This window comes from Bufo bufo, chromosome 3, assembly GCF_905171765.1.
Source record: "Bufo bufo chromosome 3, aBufBuf1.1, whole genome shotgun sequence".
NCBI lineage: Eukaryota > Metazoa > Chordata > Amphibia > Anura > Bufonidae > Bufo > Bufo bufo.
Window position 1 is genome coordinate 124,000,413 of NC_053391.1, and position 22,535 is coordinate 124,022,947.

The 22,535-nt window shown below is 44.8% G+C and overlaps 1 protein-coding gene across 4 annotated transcripts in view; it reads right to left on the minus strand.

The window, feature by feature from the left end:
* The window catches only part of INPP5K (inositol polyphosphate-5-phosphatase K), an 86,104-nt gene that overhangs the window by 19,044 nt on the left and 44,525 nt on the right, over positions 1-22,535 (minus strand). For 2 of the 4 annotated variants that reach the window (XM_040423541.1, XM_040423540.1), the window contains exons 3-7: positions 7,032-7,139; positions 3,904-4,012; positions 2,596-2,712; positions 1,671-1,846; positions 787-898 (exon numbers count right to left, since the gene is read on the minus strand). In XM_040423541.1, coding sequence (XP_040279475.1) covers positions 787-898; positions 1,671-1,846; positions 2,596-2,712; positions 3,904-4,012; positions 7,032-7,139 — 622 coding nt within the window. Of the gene's footprint in view, positions 1-786; positions 899-1,670; positions 1,847-2,595; positions 2,713-3,903; positions 4,013-7,031; positions 7,140-10,166; positions 10,325-22,535 lie in introns of all 4 variants that reach the window. The other 2 variants (XM_040423542.1, XM_040423543.1) reach the window with 2 other exon arrangements.

Consider the following 22,535-nt stretch of genomic DNA (forward strand, 5'->3'; position numbering starts at 1 on the left):
CTCTGTTTCCCTAACTGTCATGCCCCGCCCTGACTATGTGCGGAGGTCGACCAGAATAGCAGCACGAGTTTAGTGTTTTGTTTTGGAGCCGTGCTGGATCCGCCTCCCATCAGGTGCACTGGGTGGGGTCATTAGTTTAAATAGCACTCCAGCCCAGTGCTCTGAGCGGATCATAGGAATTACTTTGGTCTTGGAAGCTAGGAAGGAAGGTTGTCTGTTCCAGCTCAGAAAGATAAGTTTGGTTTCTAGTTTGATTGTTTTGTGTCATCTCTCCCATCCAGGTTCTGTGCGAGCAGGCTGCTCCTATTTCCCCTCTTCACCATCTCAGGGAATTTAGGGTGTTTCAGCCCAGGCACGGGGACACATCATACCTACCACCAAGGTCTGCATGTGGGCTGAGCAGTGCAGGGAGAGAGGTCAGGGATTAGCTAGGAGGTGACCCTTCCCCTGCCTCTCGCCTAGAGCCTGGTTGGTAGTTTATCTGTTAGTCTGAGTGCACGTCCGCCGTGACACTAACAACATACAGTATGAAGAGCTGCATGAAGTCCTACAGTATGTGATCACTAGTATCACTCTTACCAATACTGATTACATTATAACATTACATACAGAAACAGTGCCGCACTTGTCCTCAGGTTTTGTGTGGTTCTGTAGTCTCTATTATTCACTTCAAAGGCACTGGGCTGCAGAATCAGATACAACCTATGGAGCTTTGGAGCCGTTTCTACAATAAAGCATTCTAATCATGTAAATCCCCTTTACATTGAAGAGGAAGCGCTAGCTTACCTGGTCCTTTTCCCATAGTAGATTATATCTATTGCTATTCACAACTTCTCTAATAAAGTGAATTCCAAAATCTGAAATCCGAAAGTTAAGGTCCCCAAACCAGAACACAACACTAATATGATGGAAGAAAAAAATATATTTTAGTATGTAGGACGTTTGCAGGATGCATAAAAAGTACCGTAATAAAACATCTTTCTGGCCATTGTTTAGGTAGGACTATTTTTTCGTTTAAGCATTCTCCGAGCGGGGACACATATGTGCAGGCAGATTGCAGGGGTTAAAAAAAAAAGTCGGTACTGGTGCTCTGGTTCCAGCTCCAGGCTCCCTTCTCCTCCACTGGACTGGAATAGAGACATGCCATCTTCACATACAGCACGAGGCCACTGATGAGTAGAGGAGCTTGGTGCTGGAACCAGAGCACCAGCGACAGATGACTTCGTTTTTTTCTTGACCCCCTGCCGGCACATATGATAAGGGGTTCTCCAACCCTTTTAACACAAGATGTCTTTGGTCACTTTTCAACTTTTTTTTGTCATCTGCTGTATTTTATTTGGACATGTACATCATTCTTCTCTGTATTAGGGCCTCATTCAGATGGCCGTAGTGTTTTGCGGATCCGCAAAACACCGATACCGGCTCTGTAAATTCTGCAATGTGCGGACCGCACATGGCCGCAACCATAATAGAAAATGCCTAGTCTTGTCTGTTATCGCGGACAAGAATAGGACATGCTCTATCCTTTCCAGGTAGCGGAACCTTTGAAATGAATGGGTCCGCACCCGTTCCACAAAATTGCGCAGCGGGTGTGGATCCATCCATATGGCCATGTGAATGGGCCCTGATAGAAAGAGTTGTGTGCTGAAATATCCAATGGACTGACTTACTCATGATCCAGGATGCCGCCAATGCTTTCCCCATCAAATTGTTGGGCCTCAAGCATCCTCTCAAAGTCATCCAGCCTCTGGTTTGTGTTCTCCATGTGAGCAGGCAGATGGCAGTTCATGAAGCACAGCATGTGTCCGTACACAGACATGCGTATCGTCACGCCTCCTTTATTGCCCTGGAATTAGCAAAAATTAGCAAAGGCATTACGGAAATGGCAAAGCAAAGCGTGATGTGCTACGCCATTTCCGTTACTCCCAGAAAAGTTAATGGGAGCTATGGAAACAATTGTTTAACCCTTACCACCTCATAGGATGGACACCCTGACGTCAGTCATGAAGGGTTGAGATGGGAATACCCCTATAATTTGGTAAAATTGACCCTGAAACTGTGCACAATATAGCATGTGTTTCTAATATTGCTCCCCTACATTGCTGACATCTGATTTGGCATAACCCAGAGGAGTTTTAGGATTTATAATATAATATACTATGTGTAAGACTGTCTTGTATTTCCTATTACCTTACTTTGGCCACGCTTACGTTGGCGCACAACAGACTCCAGTCTGTAAGTTTCGCAATCGCCGATCCGCAAAATATGTCTGATGTCTGTGTTGCATCTGTTTTTTTGGGACCCATTGAGTTTAATGGGTCTGTGCACCGCACTCTGCGCCCAAGAATAGGACATGTTCTACCTTTTTGCAGAATGGACATACAGAGGAGCATAGCACATGGATAATCTGTATGCTTTCTGCATCCGTATGTCCATTCCGCAAAAATACAGAACGTCCACAAAATGTGGACCTCGGACGCCCCCCTTTGAAAACAAAGGGTCCGTAAATAAAATGCGGAACGGACACGGATGCGGCCGGTTCTCAATGACTAAAGCAGCTTCGGACGTTACAATCTCTTCCGAACCAGAACTTACCCAATAGCCATAGAGCCCAGTGCGAATGTAATTGGTACGAATGTCCTGGATGAAAGGAATGTGCTTGTGCTTGACGAACATTAACAGGAGGAGACCTTGCATTCGAATCGATGAAAGCTGGGGGGGGGGGGGAATGAAAAGTCTATTCAGTGGATGTAGAAAGTAAGCATCTCTGTATTCATACGTCCATGCTAGGACTCGGAGACTAAAGCCATGACCACAGGGCACAAACCTGCCATGGATAAAATCTGCAGCTGAACACTGGCCCCACTCTAATTCAATGGGTAATCTGTGCCTTTGCCATGAAGATTCAACGACAATAGTGAACATGCTGCGGATGTTAACATTTGCTGCACGCTCATTATTATGTGCAGATTTTTGTCACAAGCATGTGAATAGGGTACACAATACCACATGGTCATGCACTGCTGGTAGAACGTCGGCAGATTCCGTCAGGATTTTGGAGTCCGCGCCTGAACGTGCAAATATGACCTAAAGTGTTCACTAGATTTCCATAACCACAAGAACTATGTGGATCCTGTCAACTAAGGTCGTTTTGCATGAAGGAGCGACAGACTGGTTTCAGTGGTCTGTCACTTAGTCCCTGGTTCTCATGGCATCTTTTGACAGCGGAATTTTGGCACAGATTTTGCACCAAAAAACAGCTGGAGGCTACGTTGAATCCGCCTCCCGTTGTCAACAGTTTATAGCTATGACTGTCAATAAGGAACATATCCTTTCTTGGCGCAGTCACAGCTATAAACCGCATGAACGACTGAAAACGGTGGGAGGTGGTTTCTGCACAAAATTCTGATGTACGCACAAGAACACGGTGTGAACGGCCCCTTATGTGTTAATGAGCAGTCGTTTTGTATCTATTCATGAAAGGCATGCTCCTCCACCCTCCAGCTTTCTCCCCATCACTGTGCATTGGGAGTAAACTAGGGGGCGTCCAGCCTGCATATCATGAATACATCACACTCCTCACTGGATTGAGAAGTAACTTCTGCACATCATTACATCAGTGACATACCAGTGAAATCAGCATGTCTGTCACTATGGTACGCTGCCCTCGGACAGCTGAAAAGGTTCTCCGTAAAATAAAGGCAGGTCCTTTTCTACGCAATTTGTTTTCTATACTTCATAACTACATTCTCAAGTCCATGTGGCACATACTCCTATGTTATATGAAGATATGGGTGAATTGATAGAAAATGTTAAATGGCTAAACAACCCCTTTAACAAAAAAAAAAAAGTTTTGGAAAAAGTAAAGTTGAAAGAAGAAAGAAAGCACAAATATATAGTTACCTTAATATAGCCAAGAGGAGCCAAAATATCCATAAGAAATAGACTCCAGGTGTCGTCAAAAGCCAAATCCGATAGAAATTTTACTACTCTGGAATTTACTTCCTGCAACCTAAAAGACACACATTTTCAGCATTCCATAATGGTCTATTAAGCATAAGTCTATAGACCATTGCCCTACGTATGCCATCACCATTCCCTGTCATTACTGGCACCCGCCGCGTACATTTGTATTTACGGGTTGTATTTGCACGCCTCAGTATTATAATGATTGGTGGTGCAGTATTTTCATAGGTGGCAGCTTCAGATCGGAATCCCAGCAGGGAAATGGCAGGGCTCCAATCGGTTAAGGGGGCTAATAGTTATTAAATAAAAAACAAAACACAGAAATATTAAGTTTGAATCACCCCCTTTCCCAATTTTATATATAAAAGTATACAAACAATAAAAAATAAACATATTAGGTATCGCCACGTCTGAAAAAGTCCAAACTTAAAATATTTGAAAAAATATCTCCTATGCAGTGAAAGCCATAACTGAAAAAAAAAAAACACGATTTACCATTTTTTTGTCACCTTGTCCCCCCAAAAAATAGTATAGGACTGTTCTATTATGGGCTGGACGTTTTATAAAATGTGGAATGCACACAAATGTTTTTTTTTTGTGTTTTATTCTTTTGCGTGGTATTGAATGGTATCGAGTAATCACAATACTTTTTTATGGTATCGAAATCAAATAAAAATGTTGGTCTCGTGACAAATCTAGACATCAGTATCTCTCCTAACCCTATTCCCCTTCTGCCAGCAATGTACTGCTGTCACATCCTTCCCCTCACATCCCTGTTTGTTTTCAGCTCTGGAGCTTTCAGACACACAGCAGGCTCCAGTGATGTTCAGAAGCAGTTGCTTTATCAGGCTCAGAATCTCAGCTAGCTCTGACATGCCCCCACTTCCTCTCTGCCCGTCGTGTGTCTCTGTTACTAGGGACGGATCTTGTCTGACAACAGGCAGTGGACTGCAAACTAGGTGCAAGTGAGACCCCTAGTGGCCATGACTTTACAGCTTTTTTCAGGGGGATGCAGGCAGATTTTTTAAATGGAGAGATTTAGAAATTGGTTGTTTACACCGTTTTGTATTAAATGAAATTGTGTGAAAGTACAGTGACTCTTTAAGGCCTCTTTACACAGGGCCAATGATTGGGGTAATAATCGGGAAGGAGGGATAGTCACCCTGTGTAAAGTTACCACCAATTACCCGATGAACAAGCAAACACTCCATCCTCAGGAGAGATCATCGCTGGTGCAGACACCTATACTGCAGGTTCTAGGCAGCAGTTCACTCTGTATAAACAGCAACCAATGACAGAAGGCCGAGCAAAACAAGTAGGAGGAGCCAGCAATACCTTAGCGCTGCACAAAATACTGCCCCAGCAGAATGAAATACCACAAAGCAGCACAAGATACCGCCTCAGCAGAACCAGATACCACAGTGCAGCACACAATACCGCCTCAGCAGAACCAGATACCACAGTGCAGCACAATATACTGCCCCAGCAGAACCAAATACAACTCTGCGGCACAAAATACTGCCTAAGCATAACCAGATACCACAGTGCAGCACACAATACCGCCTCAGCAGAACCAGATACCACAGTGCAGCACTATATACTGCCCCAGCAGAACCAAATACAACTCTGCGGCACAAAATACTGCCTAAGCATAACCAGATACCACAGTGCAGCACACAATACCGCCTCAGCAGAACCAGATACCACAGTGCAGCACTATATACTGCCCCAGCAGAACCAAATACCACAGTGCAGCACAATATATTGCCCCAGCATAACCGGATACCACAGTGCAGCACAATATACTGCCCCAGCAGAACCAAATATCACAGTGCAGCACAAAATACTGCCACACCAGAACCAAATGCAATTCTGCGGCACAAAATACTGCCTCAGCAGAACCAGATACCACATGCAGCAGAATATACTGCCCCAGCAGAACCAGATACCACAGTGCAGAACAAAATACTGCCCCAGCAGAACCAAACAACTCTGCGGCACAAAATACTGCCTCAGCAGAACCAGATACCACAGTGCAGCACAATATACCGCCCCAGCAGAACCAGATACCAAAGTGCAGCAAAATATACTGCCCCAGCAGAAACAAATACCACAGTGCAGCACAATATACTGCCCCAGCATAACCAGATACCAAAGTGCAGCACTATATACTGCCCCAGCAGAACCAAATACCACAGTGCAGCACTATATACTGCCCTAGCATAACCGGATACCACAGTGCAGCACAATATACTGCCCCAGCAGAACCAAATACCACAGTGCAGCACAATATACTGCCCCAGCAGAACCAAATACCACAGTGCAGCACTATATTACTGCCCCAGCAAAACCAAATACCACAGTGCAGGACAAGATACTGCTGTCCCCGCTGCATTATTCAACTGCATCATCGTCCTGAAGGCGATGATAGAGTTGAATTCAGGGGGGCACCTGTGGCCATTAGCCATACACATAAATGCCTGATGCTCCCAGCATTAATTAATGCCAGCAGGATCAGATGCATCCATCCGAAAGCCACGAGGAGGGCTCAGGCAGCCCGCAGGGCATCAGTAAACTGGTAAATTTCCCTGTAGGGTCTATGGGCCATCCACCCTTGGATAAGTAATAAATGACCACTGTGTAAAAACCTGTTTAAAATCTGCAACGAGTACAGCACATACATGAAATAATGCTGATGACACACTGTCATACTGAAAAGACTTAGGAAAGGTTCTGCCAATTCCCACTGACCTCAGATGGTTGGCAGATCAGACCAAATCCAGAGCAATTCTCAAATATTACTCCGTTCCATTGAGCGTCCTGCATGGTTTGATTACAACGGTTTTTGACTTCAGAATGTGAAGTCAAAAAAAGTTTGAGAAAGTTAACATTGATTCACACTGGTAGGTAGTCACACACAGGGATTGTTCTGTTCTTAAAATACAAGCAGATAAAGACAATTTAGAACCATAAAGCCGACATAAATTCAATGAAAAATGGTTCAACCTTCCAACTAATCAAGGGATCAAATATAGAGATTTTAAACTATTTAAAAAAATACTTACCCAATAACATACAGATCAATATTTGAGCCTGAAGCGTCAAGCAGCAATAAAGAGCTGAGCTCTCTAGGGGGCGATGCTGTTCCCACATTCCAAGTTACAATCTGCAATCTTTAAGGAAATAAAAATGATTAGAATTTAGAAGAACAATAAAGAATCCATGCAATGTCAGTTCTACGCTATACGTATATAACAAATCAGAACAAATGTAAACCAAAAGATGCAAGCAAAAATTCTGGTCTCGGAATAGATTACGTTTGACAAACATACAATTAAGAGCAAAGCATCTTTTTTTAATTAAACCTGAATTCCAGCATTTTAGGGGGAATCTTCATGCCACAGATTAGAAATGCTTGATCAATTGAGCGACAGATCTCCTCATGCAGGTCGTCATCAGAACTGACGTCTTCCATGCAGGTCATCAGCTGAGCCACTCTCTGACGCAGTGCAAACCTGCTGCGTGATCCGGCGCTGCCCAGGCTATCTGAGCGCACACGGGCCTCAACGCTGGGCAGCGAGACGAAATCCAGATCTGAACGATATTCACTATGTCTTTCCATTCTGTTGCAGGCAAGTGAACTCTGATGAGGAAACATCTTAAAAGTGTGCTAATCTGACATTCCCAAAGAAATGTTTCCCCAGAGACCTCGTTAATCCCAGCACAATTACTGTCTTTGTGTGCAACATTAATAAAGAAAAATCCCATGCGTATGGTTCAAGTCTGTCTTAACGGAGGGTTAACACACACTGGTTAAAGGGAACCTGTCACCGGGATTTTGTGTATAGAGCTGAGGGCATGGGTTGCTAGATGGCCATTAGCACATCCTCAATACCCAGTCCCCATAGCTCTGTGTGCTTTTATTGTGTAAAAAAAAAATACCGATTTGATACATATGCAAATTAACCTGAGATGAGTCCTGTAGGTGAGATGAGTCAGGTTAATTTGCATATGTATCAAATAGTTTTTTTTTTACACAATAAAAGCACACAGAGCTATGGGGACTGGGTATTGCAGATGTGCTAGCGGCCATCTAGCAACCCATGTCCTCAGCTCTATACACAAAATACCAGTGGCAGGTTCCCTTTAAAGAATTTCAGGGGGAAAAAAATCTGCAAGCTATAATGTATTTATCTAGAAAGTGCACTTGTCTCTTTCATTTCTCAAGCAATGATGTGGACCTCTGAGCCCCCTCCCCTTCCACATACAGTGGGGGAAATAAGTATTTGATACACTGGATATTTTGCTAGGTTTTTCCACCTACAAAGAATGGAGAGGTCTGTAATCTTTATCGTAGGTACACTTCAACTGTGAGAGCCAGAATCTAAAAAGAAATCCAGAAAATCACAACGTATGATTTTTAAATAATTCATTTGCATTTTATTGCATGAAATAAGTATTTGATACAATAGAAAAACAGAACTTATTTTTGGTACAGAAACCTTTGTTTGCAATTACAGAGGTCAGACGTTTCCTACAGTTCTTGACGATGTTTGCAGAAACTGCAGCAGGGATTTTGGCCCACTCCTCCATACAGATTTTCTCATCCAGGTCTTTCAGGTTTCGGGGCTGTTGCTGGGTTACATTGAGTTTCAGTTCCCTCCAAAGATTTTCGATTGGGTTCAGGTCTGGAGACTGGCTAAGCTTCTCCAGGACCTTGAAATGCTTCTTATGGAGACACTCCTTAGTTGGCCTGGCTGTGTGTTCCAGGTCATTGTCATGCTGGAAGACCCAGTCACGACCCATCTTTAGTGCTCTTACTGAGGGAAGGAGGTTGTTGGCCAAAATCTCGCAATACATGGTCCCATCCATCCTCCCTTTAATATGGTGCAGTCGTCCTATCCCCGTTGCAGAAAAGCACCTCCAAAGTATGATGTTTCCACCCCCATGCTTCACGGTTGGGACAGTGTTCTTGGGGTTGTACTCATCCTTCTTCTTCCTCCAAACATGGCGAGTGGAGTTGATACCAAAAAGTTCTATGACCACATGACCTTCTCCCATGCCTCCTCTGGATCATCCAGAGGGTCATTGGCAAACTTCAAACGGGCCTGGACATGTACTGGCATGAGCAGGGGGACCTTGCGTGTCCTGCAGGATTTGAATCCATGACGACATTGTGTATTACTAACGGTAATCTTTGAGACTGTGGACCCAACTCTCTTCAGGTCAATGACCTGGTCCTCCCGTGTAGTTCTGGGCTGATTGCTGACCTTTCTCATAATCATCCTTACCCCACGAGGCGAGATCTTGCATGGAGCCTCAGACCAAGGAAGATTGACAGTCACCTTGTGTTTCTTCCATTTTCTAATAATTGAGCCAACAGTTGTTGCCTTCTCACCAAGCTGCCTTGTGCAGGTCTACAATTTTGTCCCTAGTGTCCTTAGACAGCTCTTTGGTCTTGGCCATGGTGGAGAGGTTGTAGTGTGATTGATTAAAATGCAAATTAATTATTTAAAAGTGTGATTTTCAGTTTGTTTTTGTTTTTTTAGATTCTGTCTCTCACAGTTGAAGTGTACCTACAATAAAAATTACAGACCTCTCCATTATTTGTAGGTGGGAAAACTTGCTAAATCGCCAGTGTATCAAATACTTATTTTCCCCACTGTATCTGTCTAGCATAGATAAATGTTCCTCAAACACCTTGCAAAATCTATACTTGTGTCGCAGGAGTCTCTTATATTTAGGGCTCATGCAAACGGTTGTAAATTTGGTCTGCATCGGATTCACGTTTTTTTGTGGTCAGATGCGGACCGATTTATCTCAATGGGGCCGCAAAATGTGCGGACAGCAAACCCATGTGCTGTCCACATCCGTAAGATTGTTCCCCGACCCCGCCAAAAAATAGAACATGTCCCATTCTTGTCCATTTTGCGGACAAATATAGGACATTTCTGCAGGAGTAAAAAAAAAAAGGTAGCATGCATTTGGCCGGGATCTGTCTTTTGCAGACCCATGATTGGTGGACCGCGTGCATGGGTTCTTAGAGAAAGGACATAGCTGACTTGTAGGAGGGTTTCCAATGACATCTCAATTAAACCTTGAATGACCAGGGGTGTTATGGGCCTTGATACTAGGAACCATTACCAGATTCACATCTTATAAGCATAGTCCAAATTTCAAATAATAGAAGTGATACTCACCATTTTTCTCCCCTGCCGATTCCCATGTCACGCTCCAGTCCTGTAAAGGTGACGTCATCTTTCTGGTTGCAGAAGTGACATCCCGTACACATTAAATCACCATGCAGCCAGTCCAGTGCTCCAGACTAAAAAAATAAATAAACAGGAGCCATTGGCTCCTAAACTGAAAAATTTAAGAGCCAAATAAAATTTTTAGTCTCCAAATTGAAAATGTATATAATTATAATAAAAAAAAAAAAGACTTGGAGAAGATGAGACACAGGTCACAGTAATGAGCCAGAACTACATATAGGAGAATACAGCACCACATACAGTCAAGTCCATAAATATTGGGACATCAACACAACTCTAACATTTTTGGCACTATACACCACCACAATGGATTTGAAATGAAATGAGCAAGATGTGCTTTAACTGCAGACTGTCAGCTTTAATTTGAGGGTATTTACATCCAAATCAGGTGAACGATGTAGGAATTACAACAGTTTGCATATGTGCCTCCGACTTGTTAAGGGTCAAAAGTAATGGGACGATTGGCTTCTCAGCTGTTTCATGTCCAAGTGTGTGTTATTCCCTCATTATCCCACTTACAATGAGCAGATAAAAGGTCCAGAGTTCATTTCAAGTGTGCTATTTGCATTTGGAATCTGTTGCTGTCAACTCTCAAGATGAGATCCAAAGAGCTGTCACTATCCGTGAAGCAAGCCATCATTAGGCTATATAAAAAAATAAAAAAATCAATCAGAGAGATAGCAAAAACATTAGGCGTGGCCAAAACAACTGTTTAGAACATTCTTAAAAAGAAGGAACGCACCAGTGAGCTCAGCAATACCAAAAGACCCGGAAGACCACGGAAAACAACTGTGGTGGATGACCAAATAATTCTTTCCCTGGTGAAAAAAACACCCTTCACAACAGTTTGCCAGATCAAGAACACTCTTCAGGAGGTAGGTGTATGTGTGTCAAAGTCAACAATCAAGAAAAGACTTCACCAGAAGTAAACCATTGGTGAGCCTCAAAAACAGGAAGGCCAGATTAGAGTTTGCCAAACGACATCTAAAAAAGTCCTCACAGTTCTGGAACAACATCCTATGGAAAGATGAGACCAAGATCAACTTGTACCAGAGTGATGGGAAGAGAAGAGTATGGAGAAGGAAAGGAACTGCTCATGATCCTAAGCATACCACCTCATCAGTGAAGCATGGTGGTGGTAGTGTCATGGCGTGGCCATGTATGGCTGCCATTGGAACTGGTTCTCTTGTATTTATTGATGTGACTGCTGACAAAAGCAGCAGGATGAATTCTGAAGTGTTTCGGGCAATATTATCTGCTCATATTCAGCCAAATGCTTCAGAACTCATTGAAAGGCGCTTCACAGTGCAGATGGACAATGACCCAAAGCATACTGCAAAAGCAACCAAAGAGTTTTTTAAGGGAAAGAAGGGGAATGTTATGCAATGGCCAAGTCAATCACCTGATCTGAATCCGATTGAGCATGCATTTCACTTGCTGAAGACAAAACTGAAGGGAAAATGCCCCAAGAACAAGCAGGAACTGAAGACAGTTGCAGTAGAGGCCTGGCAGAGCATCACCACGGATGAAACCCAGTGTCTGGTGATGTCTATGTGTTCCAGACTTCAGGCTGTAATTGACTGCAAAGGATTTGCAACCAAGTATTAAAAAGTGAAAGTTTGATTTATGATTATTATGTCCCATTACTTTTGGTCCCTTAACAAGTGGGAGGCACGTAAGCAAACTGTTGTAATTCCTACACCGTTCACCTGATTTAGATGTAAATACCCTTAAATTAAAGCTGACAGTCTGCAGGTAAAGCACATCTTGTTCGTGTCATTTCAAATCCATTGTGGTGGTGTATAGAGCCAAAAATGTTACAATTGTGATCCCACTAGAAATAATGTCCCTATAGTGTCTACAGCATTTATAAATGCCCCCTAGAGTGCCCCCAGTAATAATAATAAAACCTTAGATTGATTCCCCCCCCACACTGCACTCCCATAGTAATTTCTCCCCACACTGCCCGCACAGTAGTAACTCCCTCTCCTCAGTTATTTTTTCCCCCACTGCCCCCATATAGTAATTACTCCCCCACTGCCCCCACAGTAGAAATATGCTCCACAGTAGTAATTTCCCCCCATACTGTCATCTAGTGCCCCCCTTATGGCCAGTAATGTCCACCAGTGCCGCCCTTATGGCCAGTAATGTCCCCCCAGTGCCCCCTTATGGCCAGTAATGTCCCCCCAGTGCCCCCCTTATGGCCAGTAATGTCCCCCAGTGCCCCCCTTATGGCCAGTAATGTCCCCCGGGGCCCCCTTTACGGCCAGTAATATCCCCCGGGGCCCCCCTTATGGCCAGTAATGTCCCCCAGTGCCCCCCTTATGGCCAGTAATGTCCCCCAGTGCCCCCCTTATGGCCAGTAATGTCCCCCAGTGCCCCCCTTATGGCCAGTAATGTCCCCCCAGTGCCCCCCTTATGGCCAGTAATGTCCCCCCAGTGCCCCCCTTATGGCCAGTAATGTCCCCCCAGTGCCCCCCTTATGGCCAGTAATGTCCCCCCAGTGCCCCCCTTATGGCCAGTAATGTCCTCCCAGTGCCCCCCTTATGGCCAGTAATGTCCCCCCAGTGCCCCCCTTATGGCCAGTAATGTCCCCCCCCAGTGCCCCCCTTATGGCCAGTAATGTCCCCCCAGTGCCCCCTCTTATGGCCAGTAATGTTGGCACTTAAAAAAAAAAAGCTAAAATCTTATACTCACCTGTGTCCTTTCTAGCTGCTGGTATGGCCTGGGATGGTGCGACGCAGACGCAGACGCGCACACATCGTTGCTGTGCGTCTTGCCTGTGCTGGGATTTCATTACCAAATAGACCTCAGGCCTGTAGCGTAGGTGATCGACGGCGGGGCAAGGAATTATTGGCTCCCATGCCCCGCCGTAATATTCAGCTACAGCGCGGCAGCCCTGTCGCAAATAGCGATAAGGCTAAAAAGTCTTGTCGCCATCTGCAAATTTTAGGGCGCATTGGCAACCATTTTGGTCGCCATCTGGAGCACTGCAGTCACTGGCCCCTGCAGTATATGGCGCATGACTGCTGAGGCTAGTGATTGGCTGCAGTGGTGACATGGTATGTATAAGATGTCACTGCTACACCCAGAAAAACAAACACCGTTGGGGAGAACCAGAGCATGGTGAGGGAGACAAAATTCTAAGTATTAGATTTTTATATATTTTTTGGTTAAATTTATTGTTGCTTTGAGAACTTTAATTGAATTGGGACAACACATGTAAGAACATGTAGGCACTGACTGGCATATTTTATACCTAAATATACATATATAAAATTTTGTATAAAAGTATAATTTTGTATAAAATAATAATTTTGTATAAAAATATTTGTATTTTCAATAAAATATATCTGTATAGCCCCACCTGCTGTTTGTTCTTTTTCTTATTTTTATGTCCACATCACTGAGGTGGACACACATGCACAGTTCCATCCTTCAACTGCCCCCTGAGCTGTGGTAGGAAGGGCACATCCTCCAAGCAGAGCAACTGGAGCAAGGAATGGTGGTTGCTCCAGCTGGATCCATGGGAGGTACAGGGCTGGTTCTAGCTTTGTTAGAAGGGTATTGTCATGGACTATATGATGTCCGATTTTCATTTTTACATTAATCATGAGTTAACCCCTTTAACTTTTCCCAAAGTAGCCCCCCTAACTATAGGCAAACAGCTACTGTGAGTTTAGGTAAAACTGTCCCCAATTTCCCCAGCAGAGACACGGAGCACTAACATGATTGATAATGCTCTTTGCCTCTCTGTGACCTTTTTACTACAAAATCTGTGACAATTTTATCTCACTGTGATTTTGCAGTAAAAACATCACAGAGAGGCACGGAGCATTATCAATCAAGTTAGTGCTCCATGTCTCTGCTGTCCGGAACGGGGCCTGGCACTTTTTCACGCAGCAGATTACCCGCACGGCATCCGCTCGTGTGAAAGAGCCCTTAGATACAGTGGCCATACACATTAGATATCTATCTCTGCCAACTACCCCACACAAATGCCCACTTGGCATAGCGTGTGTTCTACATAGGGACAGGGGCGCAAGAGGCGTCTGGCAGCTGCTTATCTCCCTGAGAACCAACATGCCCGACTCTTCTTGCCCTGACATCTGTCATCAGGGTAGTAGCGAAGTCCTATACACCTTAAAGGGTTGTCTGGTTCTGCCAAAATCAGTGGGTTTGGCCAATATTTGTCTATAGACAGATCTACCACTAATCTGCATACAGGATCATGCAGGGAAGTCACTTCACTAGCTTCCATATACACACCTCTATAATATAAAGTTGAATAACACTAAGCAGTGCGGCTCCTGGCATACAATACGTAAAAACGGAGCAGAGGCATGGAAGCCTGGCATTTCAGCATCAGTTTGGATGGCATTAGCCATTGCTAAAGCATCTGTGCTGCTTAAATCTGGAGTTTAATAATGGAAAATGTACCAGCCCCCCGGCGCTAAGCCTCCAAGCCGCCCTCTCCCATCACACGAGGGGACACGGGGAGCTGGCTGGAGGAGACAGCTTTGCCGCAATTAGTTTGGTGCTCTGAAGACAGATATTTACCCTGCAGATGTCTCCTTCATTTCACTGCCCAGAAAACAGGAAGCTGAATTAGGAGATTCTTTATGAAAATGTCTATCCAATGCTGAATGCAAAAACCTAATCTCTGCTGGAAGCCTAAATGACTGCTGAAAGGAATGGCTGCCAGCAAGGAGGATTTCTAGGGGAGAGACATGCACCCAGGGACGGAGTGGGAACACAAAGTGACCGTGGAAAAAAAGAAATAAAAGTGGTCCCATGTCTTAAGCAGGTCCAAAGTGACAAGAGGGGCGGCCAACACAACTAGGAAAGCAGAAATCAAAAAGGGTCAGCAATACCACAGTGCAGCACACAATACCACCCCAACAGAACCAAATACCACAGTGCAGCACACAATACCACCCCAGCAGAACAAAATACCACAGTGCAGCACACAATACCACCCCAGCAGAACAAAATACCACAGTGCAGCACACAATACCGCCCCAGCAGAACCAAATACCACAGTGCAGCACACACCACCACCCCAGCAGAACAAAATACCACGGTGCAGCACACAACACCACCCCAACAGAACCAAATACCACAGTGCAGCACACAACACCACCCAGCAGAACAAAATACCACAGTGCAGCACACAATACCGCCCCAGCAGAACAAAATACCACAGTGCAGCACACACCACCGCCCCGGCAGAACCAAATACCACAGTGCAGCACACAACACCACCCCAGCAGAACCAAATACCACAGTGCAGCACACAATACCGCCCCAGCAGAACCAAATACCACAGTGCAGCACACAATACCGCCCCAACAGAACAAAATACCACAGTGCAGCACACAATACCACCCCAGCAGAACAAAATACCACAGTGCAGCACACAACACCGCCCCAACAGAACAAAATACCACAGTGCAGCACACAATACCGCCCCAGCAGAACCAAATACCACAGTGCAGCACACAATACCACCCCAACAGAACAAAATACCACAGTGCAGCACACAACACCACTCCGGCAGAACCACATACCACAGTGCAGCACACAACACCGCCCAAGCAGAACAAAATACCACAGTGCAGCACACACCACCACCCCGGCAGAACCCAATACCACAGTGCAGCACACAACACCACCCCAACAGAACCAAATACCACAGTGCAGCACACAACACCACTCCGGCAGAACCACATACCACAGTGCAGCACACAACACCACTCCGGCAGAACCACATACCACAGTGCAGCACACAACACCAGCCCAGCAGAACCCAATACCACAGTGCAGCACACACCACCACCCCGGCAGAACCACATACCACAGTGCAGCACACAACACCACTCCGGCAGAACCACATACCACAGTGCAGCACACAATACCACCCCAGCAGAACCACATACCACAGTGCAGCGCACAACACCACCCCGGCAGAACCCAATACCACAGTGCAGCACACAACACCACCCCGGCAGAACCACATACCACAGTGCAGCACACAATGTCACCTAAGCAGAACCCCCGGAAGTGAAGAGTGAACCACAAGTATGGCCATCCTCCATTCACCACTATCGGAATTCTGAAAACAGTTGAAGGCTGACTGGGCCATTTCTGGCAGTCCCATGAAGGTGAATGAATGAGCAGTGTGCTCTCCATTCACCACTATGGGACTTCGTAAAATAGACGAGCACGTTCAATTGGCTATTTTCAGTCCCACCTCTGGGAGCGGTTCCTATCTTTAAGCACGGGTCCCCTGAAGTGAAGGAGAGCACACTGCGCATGTGCGGGTGCTTTCCATTCACTTCTATGGGATATTCAAAGACCCATAGTGGTGAATGGAGGGTTGCCGCTCTTACACAGTGTGCTCTCCTTCACTTCAGGGGCCCCGTTCTGGAAGATATCTCATGAATGTCTGAGATATGGCAATCCCTTTAATACTTTATCTCCTTTTATGATCCACTCCTGATTTTGGCTTAAAAAAACTCATACTCAGCTTTCCAGAAGTGGTCTAGCCCCTTGGTGCACCTCAGTTCCTCAGCTTCCCATCGGTGCACTGATGCCCTCGTTTTTCTCAGGAATGCCACAACTTTTTTCACAATCAGTTGTGGCATTTTAAAAAGCGGAATCCACCCTATAGGGTTGATCTTGCTGACAGGGGCTCTCAAACAACTAAATTCCTCTTGTAACACAAAGCCATACTCAGCGACAGAATCAGCGTGACTGTCCAGATGGCATGGGGATTAATACTGAGATTTTAATATTAAACAGGTTTTAACACTAAAGACATATGGATGTGTCATAAATGCCTGAAAGGCGGGGGACCACCACAACAGCCTGAGACTGAATGGAGATATGGCCACATGTGTCCACTGTGGACAGCAGAGATAGCTTGTGTGGAGCCACCTATCCTTCCAATCTCCATCTGAATGCAGTGGACATCCCAGCTGTCAAATAAGGGGTCAAAGACAAACAGTTGGAGATTTATCACAGAACAGTGCCTTACAACGGGCTATCATATCCCCTGTGCTGTCAGAAGATAATGGGGAGATTTATCAAACCATTGTAAAGTAGAACTGGCTTAGTTGCCCACAGCAACCAATCAGATTCCACCTTTCATTTTTTACAGCTCCTGTGGAAAATGAAAGGAGGAATCTGATTGGTTGCTATGGGCAACTAAGCCAGTTCTACTTCACACCAGTTTGTGCCTAATTTATGGTGAGGTGCAGGCCTCATCATAAATTAGGCACATCTCGGGCAGTCCGTGTGCCTAAACAGAAATGTACAGTTATGTGAATGGAAAAAGGCAAGGAGTAAAAAAAAAAAAATGAAAAATGTCCTGGGGTCTTGAAAAGGTTACATCTCTGCAATCCTTCCACCATGATTTATACCTCAGCTCTGTTTGTTCTGTCTGATAACTGTGTACAGGGACAACCCCCCCGACCTCACATGGCGCATGGCGTTCACATTTTCTCTGATATGCCCCACAACTTCAGAGCACGTACCGTATAGAAGGAATGTAGGCTGATAGATACACTCATTTACTTTAGACCTTTAGGTACACACATTTACTTCAGACCTATTTACCCCAACTATATGCAACCATACTGGGCTTGCTGCACTAAGTGGGCATCCGAATAAGTGGAGTTTAAGGAACCGGAGTTTAAGACATGGAGCAAGAAACTAAGGTTTGATAGAGTTTCCTTGTGTGTTGTTGGCTTGACTCTTGCAAGTTCTCCAACTACAGCAGCCAGGGTCTAAATCTAAACTCACATTTACTGCTTTCCTTCTTTCTTTACTGTTCATCCCCATTTAAACATGTGCTCCATGGACAATGCCACTCAGTGTGTGTCCTGTACAATGATAATAGAACAAAGTTCCAGCACTCACGTTTTCTTGGTAGCTAAAATCTGGCACAATAGAAAACAGATCCGTCTCCGTCTTGGCTATGTTAAAGATAATACAAACGGATCCTTTCTGAATGGATGCAGACGGTTGTATTATCTGAACGGAACGGAGCCTTAGTGTTGCACCAGCTGGAGGGCCGAAGTTTGGACATCCATGACTTAAAGAGGTTCAAGTATACCCAAACTTTAAAAGAAAGTTTGAGGTCAGCCAATAGCAGGCCGTGAAGAGAACAAGCCTCCCTAGCGTCACCCGCAATGCTAAGGAGGCTCATTCCGATTGCGGCCTGCTACTGACTGTCCCCCATGTTGCCGGATGTTTACATTTTTTTTGTTGCTGATCCCCCCCCCCACCCCCACTTCAGGGTTACTGAGTTGGGATGGGCTGCTGGGCACACTGTCCTCAACAGCAAGCAGAGTTCATGGGCGGGTGCCTGGAGCAAACTATCCTAAGTCCTCCTCTATAAGCCATATACACAACAGTGTCCCCCCACCCCGCAGGGACTCTGCTTCCTGCTGCCCACTGTCTTCTCCCCAGCAAGAATCCCCCCATGAATGTTTTTTGTTTTTTTTACAGAGTTACTCACTGTTCACTGCTCCAAATCCCAAATCGCAGTGGCACACAACAGGGGAAAGTCAGGTGTTGCTGGGCTGGTGAAGCTGGGGGCCTGGGCTGTGTTCAGTCCGTTCTCCGGTCCAGTTGGTGCCTGACTGAGCAGGCAGCACGTGACCGCAGTATACAACTGCCGTGCCCGCCTGTACAACTGCTGAGCCTGCTGCGCTGCTCCTGCGAGCGATACACTGGCCAATCAGCAGCAGGAGCTTTGCACTGCTAAATGCTGGTGCAGCCATGCCCAGCAGACAGAAGAGAGAGCGGAGGCAGCAGGAAGGGAGGGACATCGGAGCATGCTGTGCACACAATGGGGGGGAAGGGGGCCGGAACGGAAGACAAGTAAGCCTCATCTATGATATTAACTAGTAGCCTGATATTAGCTAGTAATGTAGCGTACTAGCGATCATAAGTCTGCAGGAGGCGGGGCTTTCCATGCACTCTGCCCCCCCCCCCAATAAGGGCCCCATAGCAGCTGTGTGGTCTGCCTAAATTGGCGGTACGCCACTGCTTAGACCTCACTGTGCAAGCACTGGCTGAGGTCAGTGAAATGGAGTTCGGTGGAGGAGGGCAAGATCAGGACTATCAGGTCAGCAGTTGGGTTAATGTAGGAAGAAGGGGTAGAGGGAAATGTGCAAGGGAGGCTAGTCCTGAGCTGGAACGCCCTACTAAATATGCCTGTTTGGTTGATAATAGGGATGAAAGCCCAGGGCCAGCAACACGGCAGCAGGGCATTTCTCCTAGCAACCAGGAACATGACTGTTGCAGGAAGGAAGGGAACAGGAGTCCAGCAAAAATTAGACAGATGCTGGTGGTAGGGGGCTCTATAATTAGGTGGACATACAGGGTCATCTGTCACTGAAACTACCGAACAATGTGTTGTCCTCCGGGTGTTTGGGTCCGCATATTGCGGATCGGATTGACTGTATGGGGCTGGGGAAAATGAAAAAGTCAGAAAGAGATGGAAGATCCTTAAAAATGATTTTAGGGACCTAGGAGAGAAGCTCAATCCAGGACCTCCAAGGTAGTGTTTTCAGAAATACTACCATTGCCACGAGCGTCACCAGAGAGACAACGGGAGCTTAGGGAGTTAAATAAGTGACTCAGAAGCTGGTGCAGGAAGGAAGGGTTTGGGTTCATGGAGAACTGGGCTGACTTCTCGGTCGGCTACAGACTCTACAGTAGGGACGGGCTGCACCTTAATGGGGAGGTGCAACTGCTCTGGGGGAAAGAATGGTTAGATGGCTGGAGGAGCTAAACTAGGATCTGGGGGGGTCATATTAATAAGGGGGTAGATAGTGTAGACAGCTACTGTCACACAATAATACTGTGGATATAATGAGAAAGCTTAAAATCCACATTGGGTAATCGCACAAAAAAAATTATTACTTTAGGTAACAAGTATAAACGGCTAAAATTAACAACAGCCCCCCCCCCCCCCCCCATGGCTTACAGCTACTGTAAAAAAGGAAATAACTGACAAAAAAAGGGCATTTAAAAATACAAATCTGAGCAGTCAGCTGTAGCCTTTGAAGTTTACAAAGGGCTTAATAAAATCTGTAAAAAGGAGATAAAATTAGCAAAAATACAAAACGAACAGGAGGTGGCTAAAGAGAGCAAAACAAATCCCCCAAAAATTCTTTGAATATATAAATGCTAAAAAACTAAGGTCTGAACAGGTTGGTTCCCTAAATAATGGTAAAGGGGGGTTAGTCACTGAAGATAAGGAAAAGGCATGTACTAAATGTGTTTTTTTTTTTGTTTTTTTTCTCTGAAAAGAAGAGAAAGGAGAGAAAGGAGAGAAAAAGACAAAAGAAGAGAAAGGAGCCAATATCTGTGGTGCTGTTAGTACATCCAGTAATATATTCAATTGGCTAACTGTAGGTATGGTCCAAGCTAAGTTAAAAAAGTAAATGTAAACAAGGGTCCAGATCCAGATGGATTACACCCAAGAGTTCTTAAAGAGCTCAGTTCAGTCATTGCTGTGCCCCTGTTTAAATTTTTTTAAGATTCTTTAGGTATTGGTACAGTGCCAAGTGATTGGCGCAAGGCAAATGTGGTGCTCAAAAAAGGATCTAGGTCCTCCATAGGTAATTATAGACCAGTTAGTTTAACTTCTGTTGTGGGAAAAATGTTTGAAGGACTCTTAAGGGACTATATACAGAAGTATGTGACTGTAAATAATATTATAAGTGATAACCAACATGGGTTTACCAGGGACAGAGGTTGTCAGACTAACCTGATTTGTTTTTATGAGGAGGTGAGTAGAAGCCTGGACAGAGGGGTGGCTGTGGATGTAGTGTTTCTGGATTTTGCAAAGGCTTTTGATACTGTCCCTCATAGATGCTTAATAACTAAAGTAAGGTCTATTGGCTTGGAAAGTATAGTTTGTAATTGGATTGAAAACTGGCTGAAGGACCGTGTCCAGAAAGTTGTGGTCAATGATTCCTGTTCAGAATGGTCCCGGGTTATAAGTTTTTGTACCCCAAGGTTCAGTGCTGCATTCTCTTCTATTTAATTTATTTATTAATGATATCGAGGACGGGATTAATAGCAACATTTCTAATTTTTGCAGATGACACTAAGCTATGTAGTACTGTACGGTCTATGGAAGATGTCCATAAAATACAAGCTGACTTGAACACTCTGAGTGATTACACATCAACTTGGCAAATGAGGTTCAATGTAGACAAATGTCAAGTTATGCATCTTGGTAGTAATAATCTCTGTGCTTCATATGTCCTAGGTGATGTAACACTGGCAGAGTCACTTATAGAGAAGGATTTAGGTGTCCTTGTAGATTGTAGATTAAATAACAGCATACAGTGTCAATCAGCTGCTTCTGAGGCTACCAGGATATTGTCATGTATTAAACGAGGCATGGACTCGCGGGGCAGGGATGTAATATTACCACTTTACAAAGTGTTGGTACGGCGTCATCTGGAATATGCAGTCCAGTTCTGGGCACCAGTACATAGAAAGGACGCTCTGCAGCTGGAAAAAGTACAGAGGAGAGTGACTAGACTGATAAGGGGAATGGAGGGTCTTAGTAATGAAGAAAGATTAAAATAATTGAATGTATTTAGTCTTAAGAAGAGACGACTAAGGGAGGGGGGGGGGACATGATTAACCTATACAAATATATAAATGGGCCATACAAAAAATATGGTGAAAAACTGTTCCATGTAAAATGCCCTCAAAAGACAAGGGGGCACTGCCTCCGACTGGAGAAGAAAAAGTTCAGTCTCCAGAAGCGAACTGTGAATCTGTGGAATAGACTTCCTCAGGACGTGGTCACAGCAGGAACAGTGGACAGTTTTAAAAAGGGTTTAGATGAATTCTTAAAAGTAAATGACATTAACGCTTATGAAAATGTGTAGAAATCAGAGTCTCGCTTCCTTCTGGGATTCACGTCCCCACCTATCCCTTGGTTGAACTTGATGGACTTATGTCTTTTTTCAACCGTATTAACTATGTATCTATTAACTAAGTAATTTAATGGACTAATCATTTCAGTAGCTTTGTCCAGGGGCAGACTGGGAATTTAAAGTGGCCATGTAAAAAAAAGAATAAAAAAAATTAAAAGTGGTCCCATGTTGTAGGTGGTTCCAAATTAACATTAGTTAGGTTAGGGTGACACAAGTAGGCAGGGCCTGTAATACTGTAGTGCAGTACAAAATACCGCCCCAGCAGAACCAAATACCACAGTGTAGCACAATATACTGCTCCAGCAGAACCAATACCACAAAC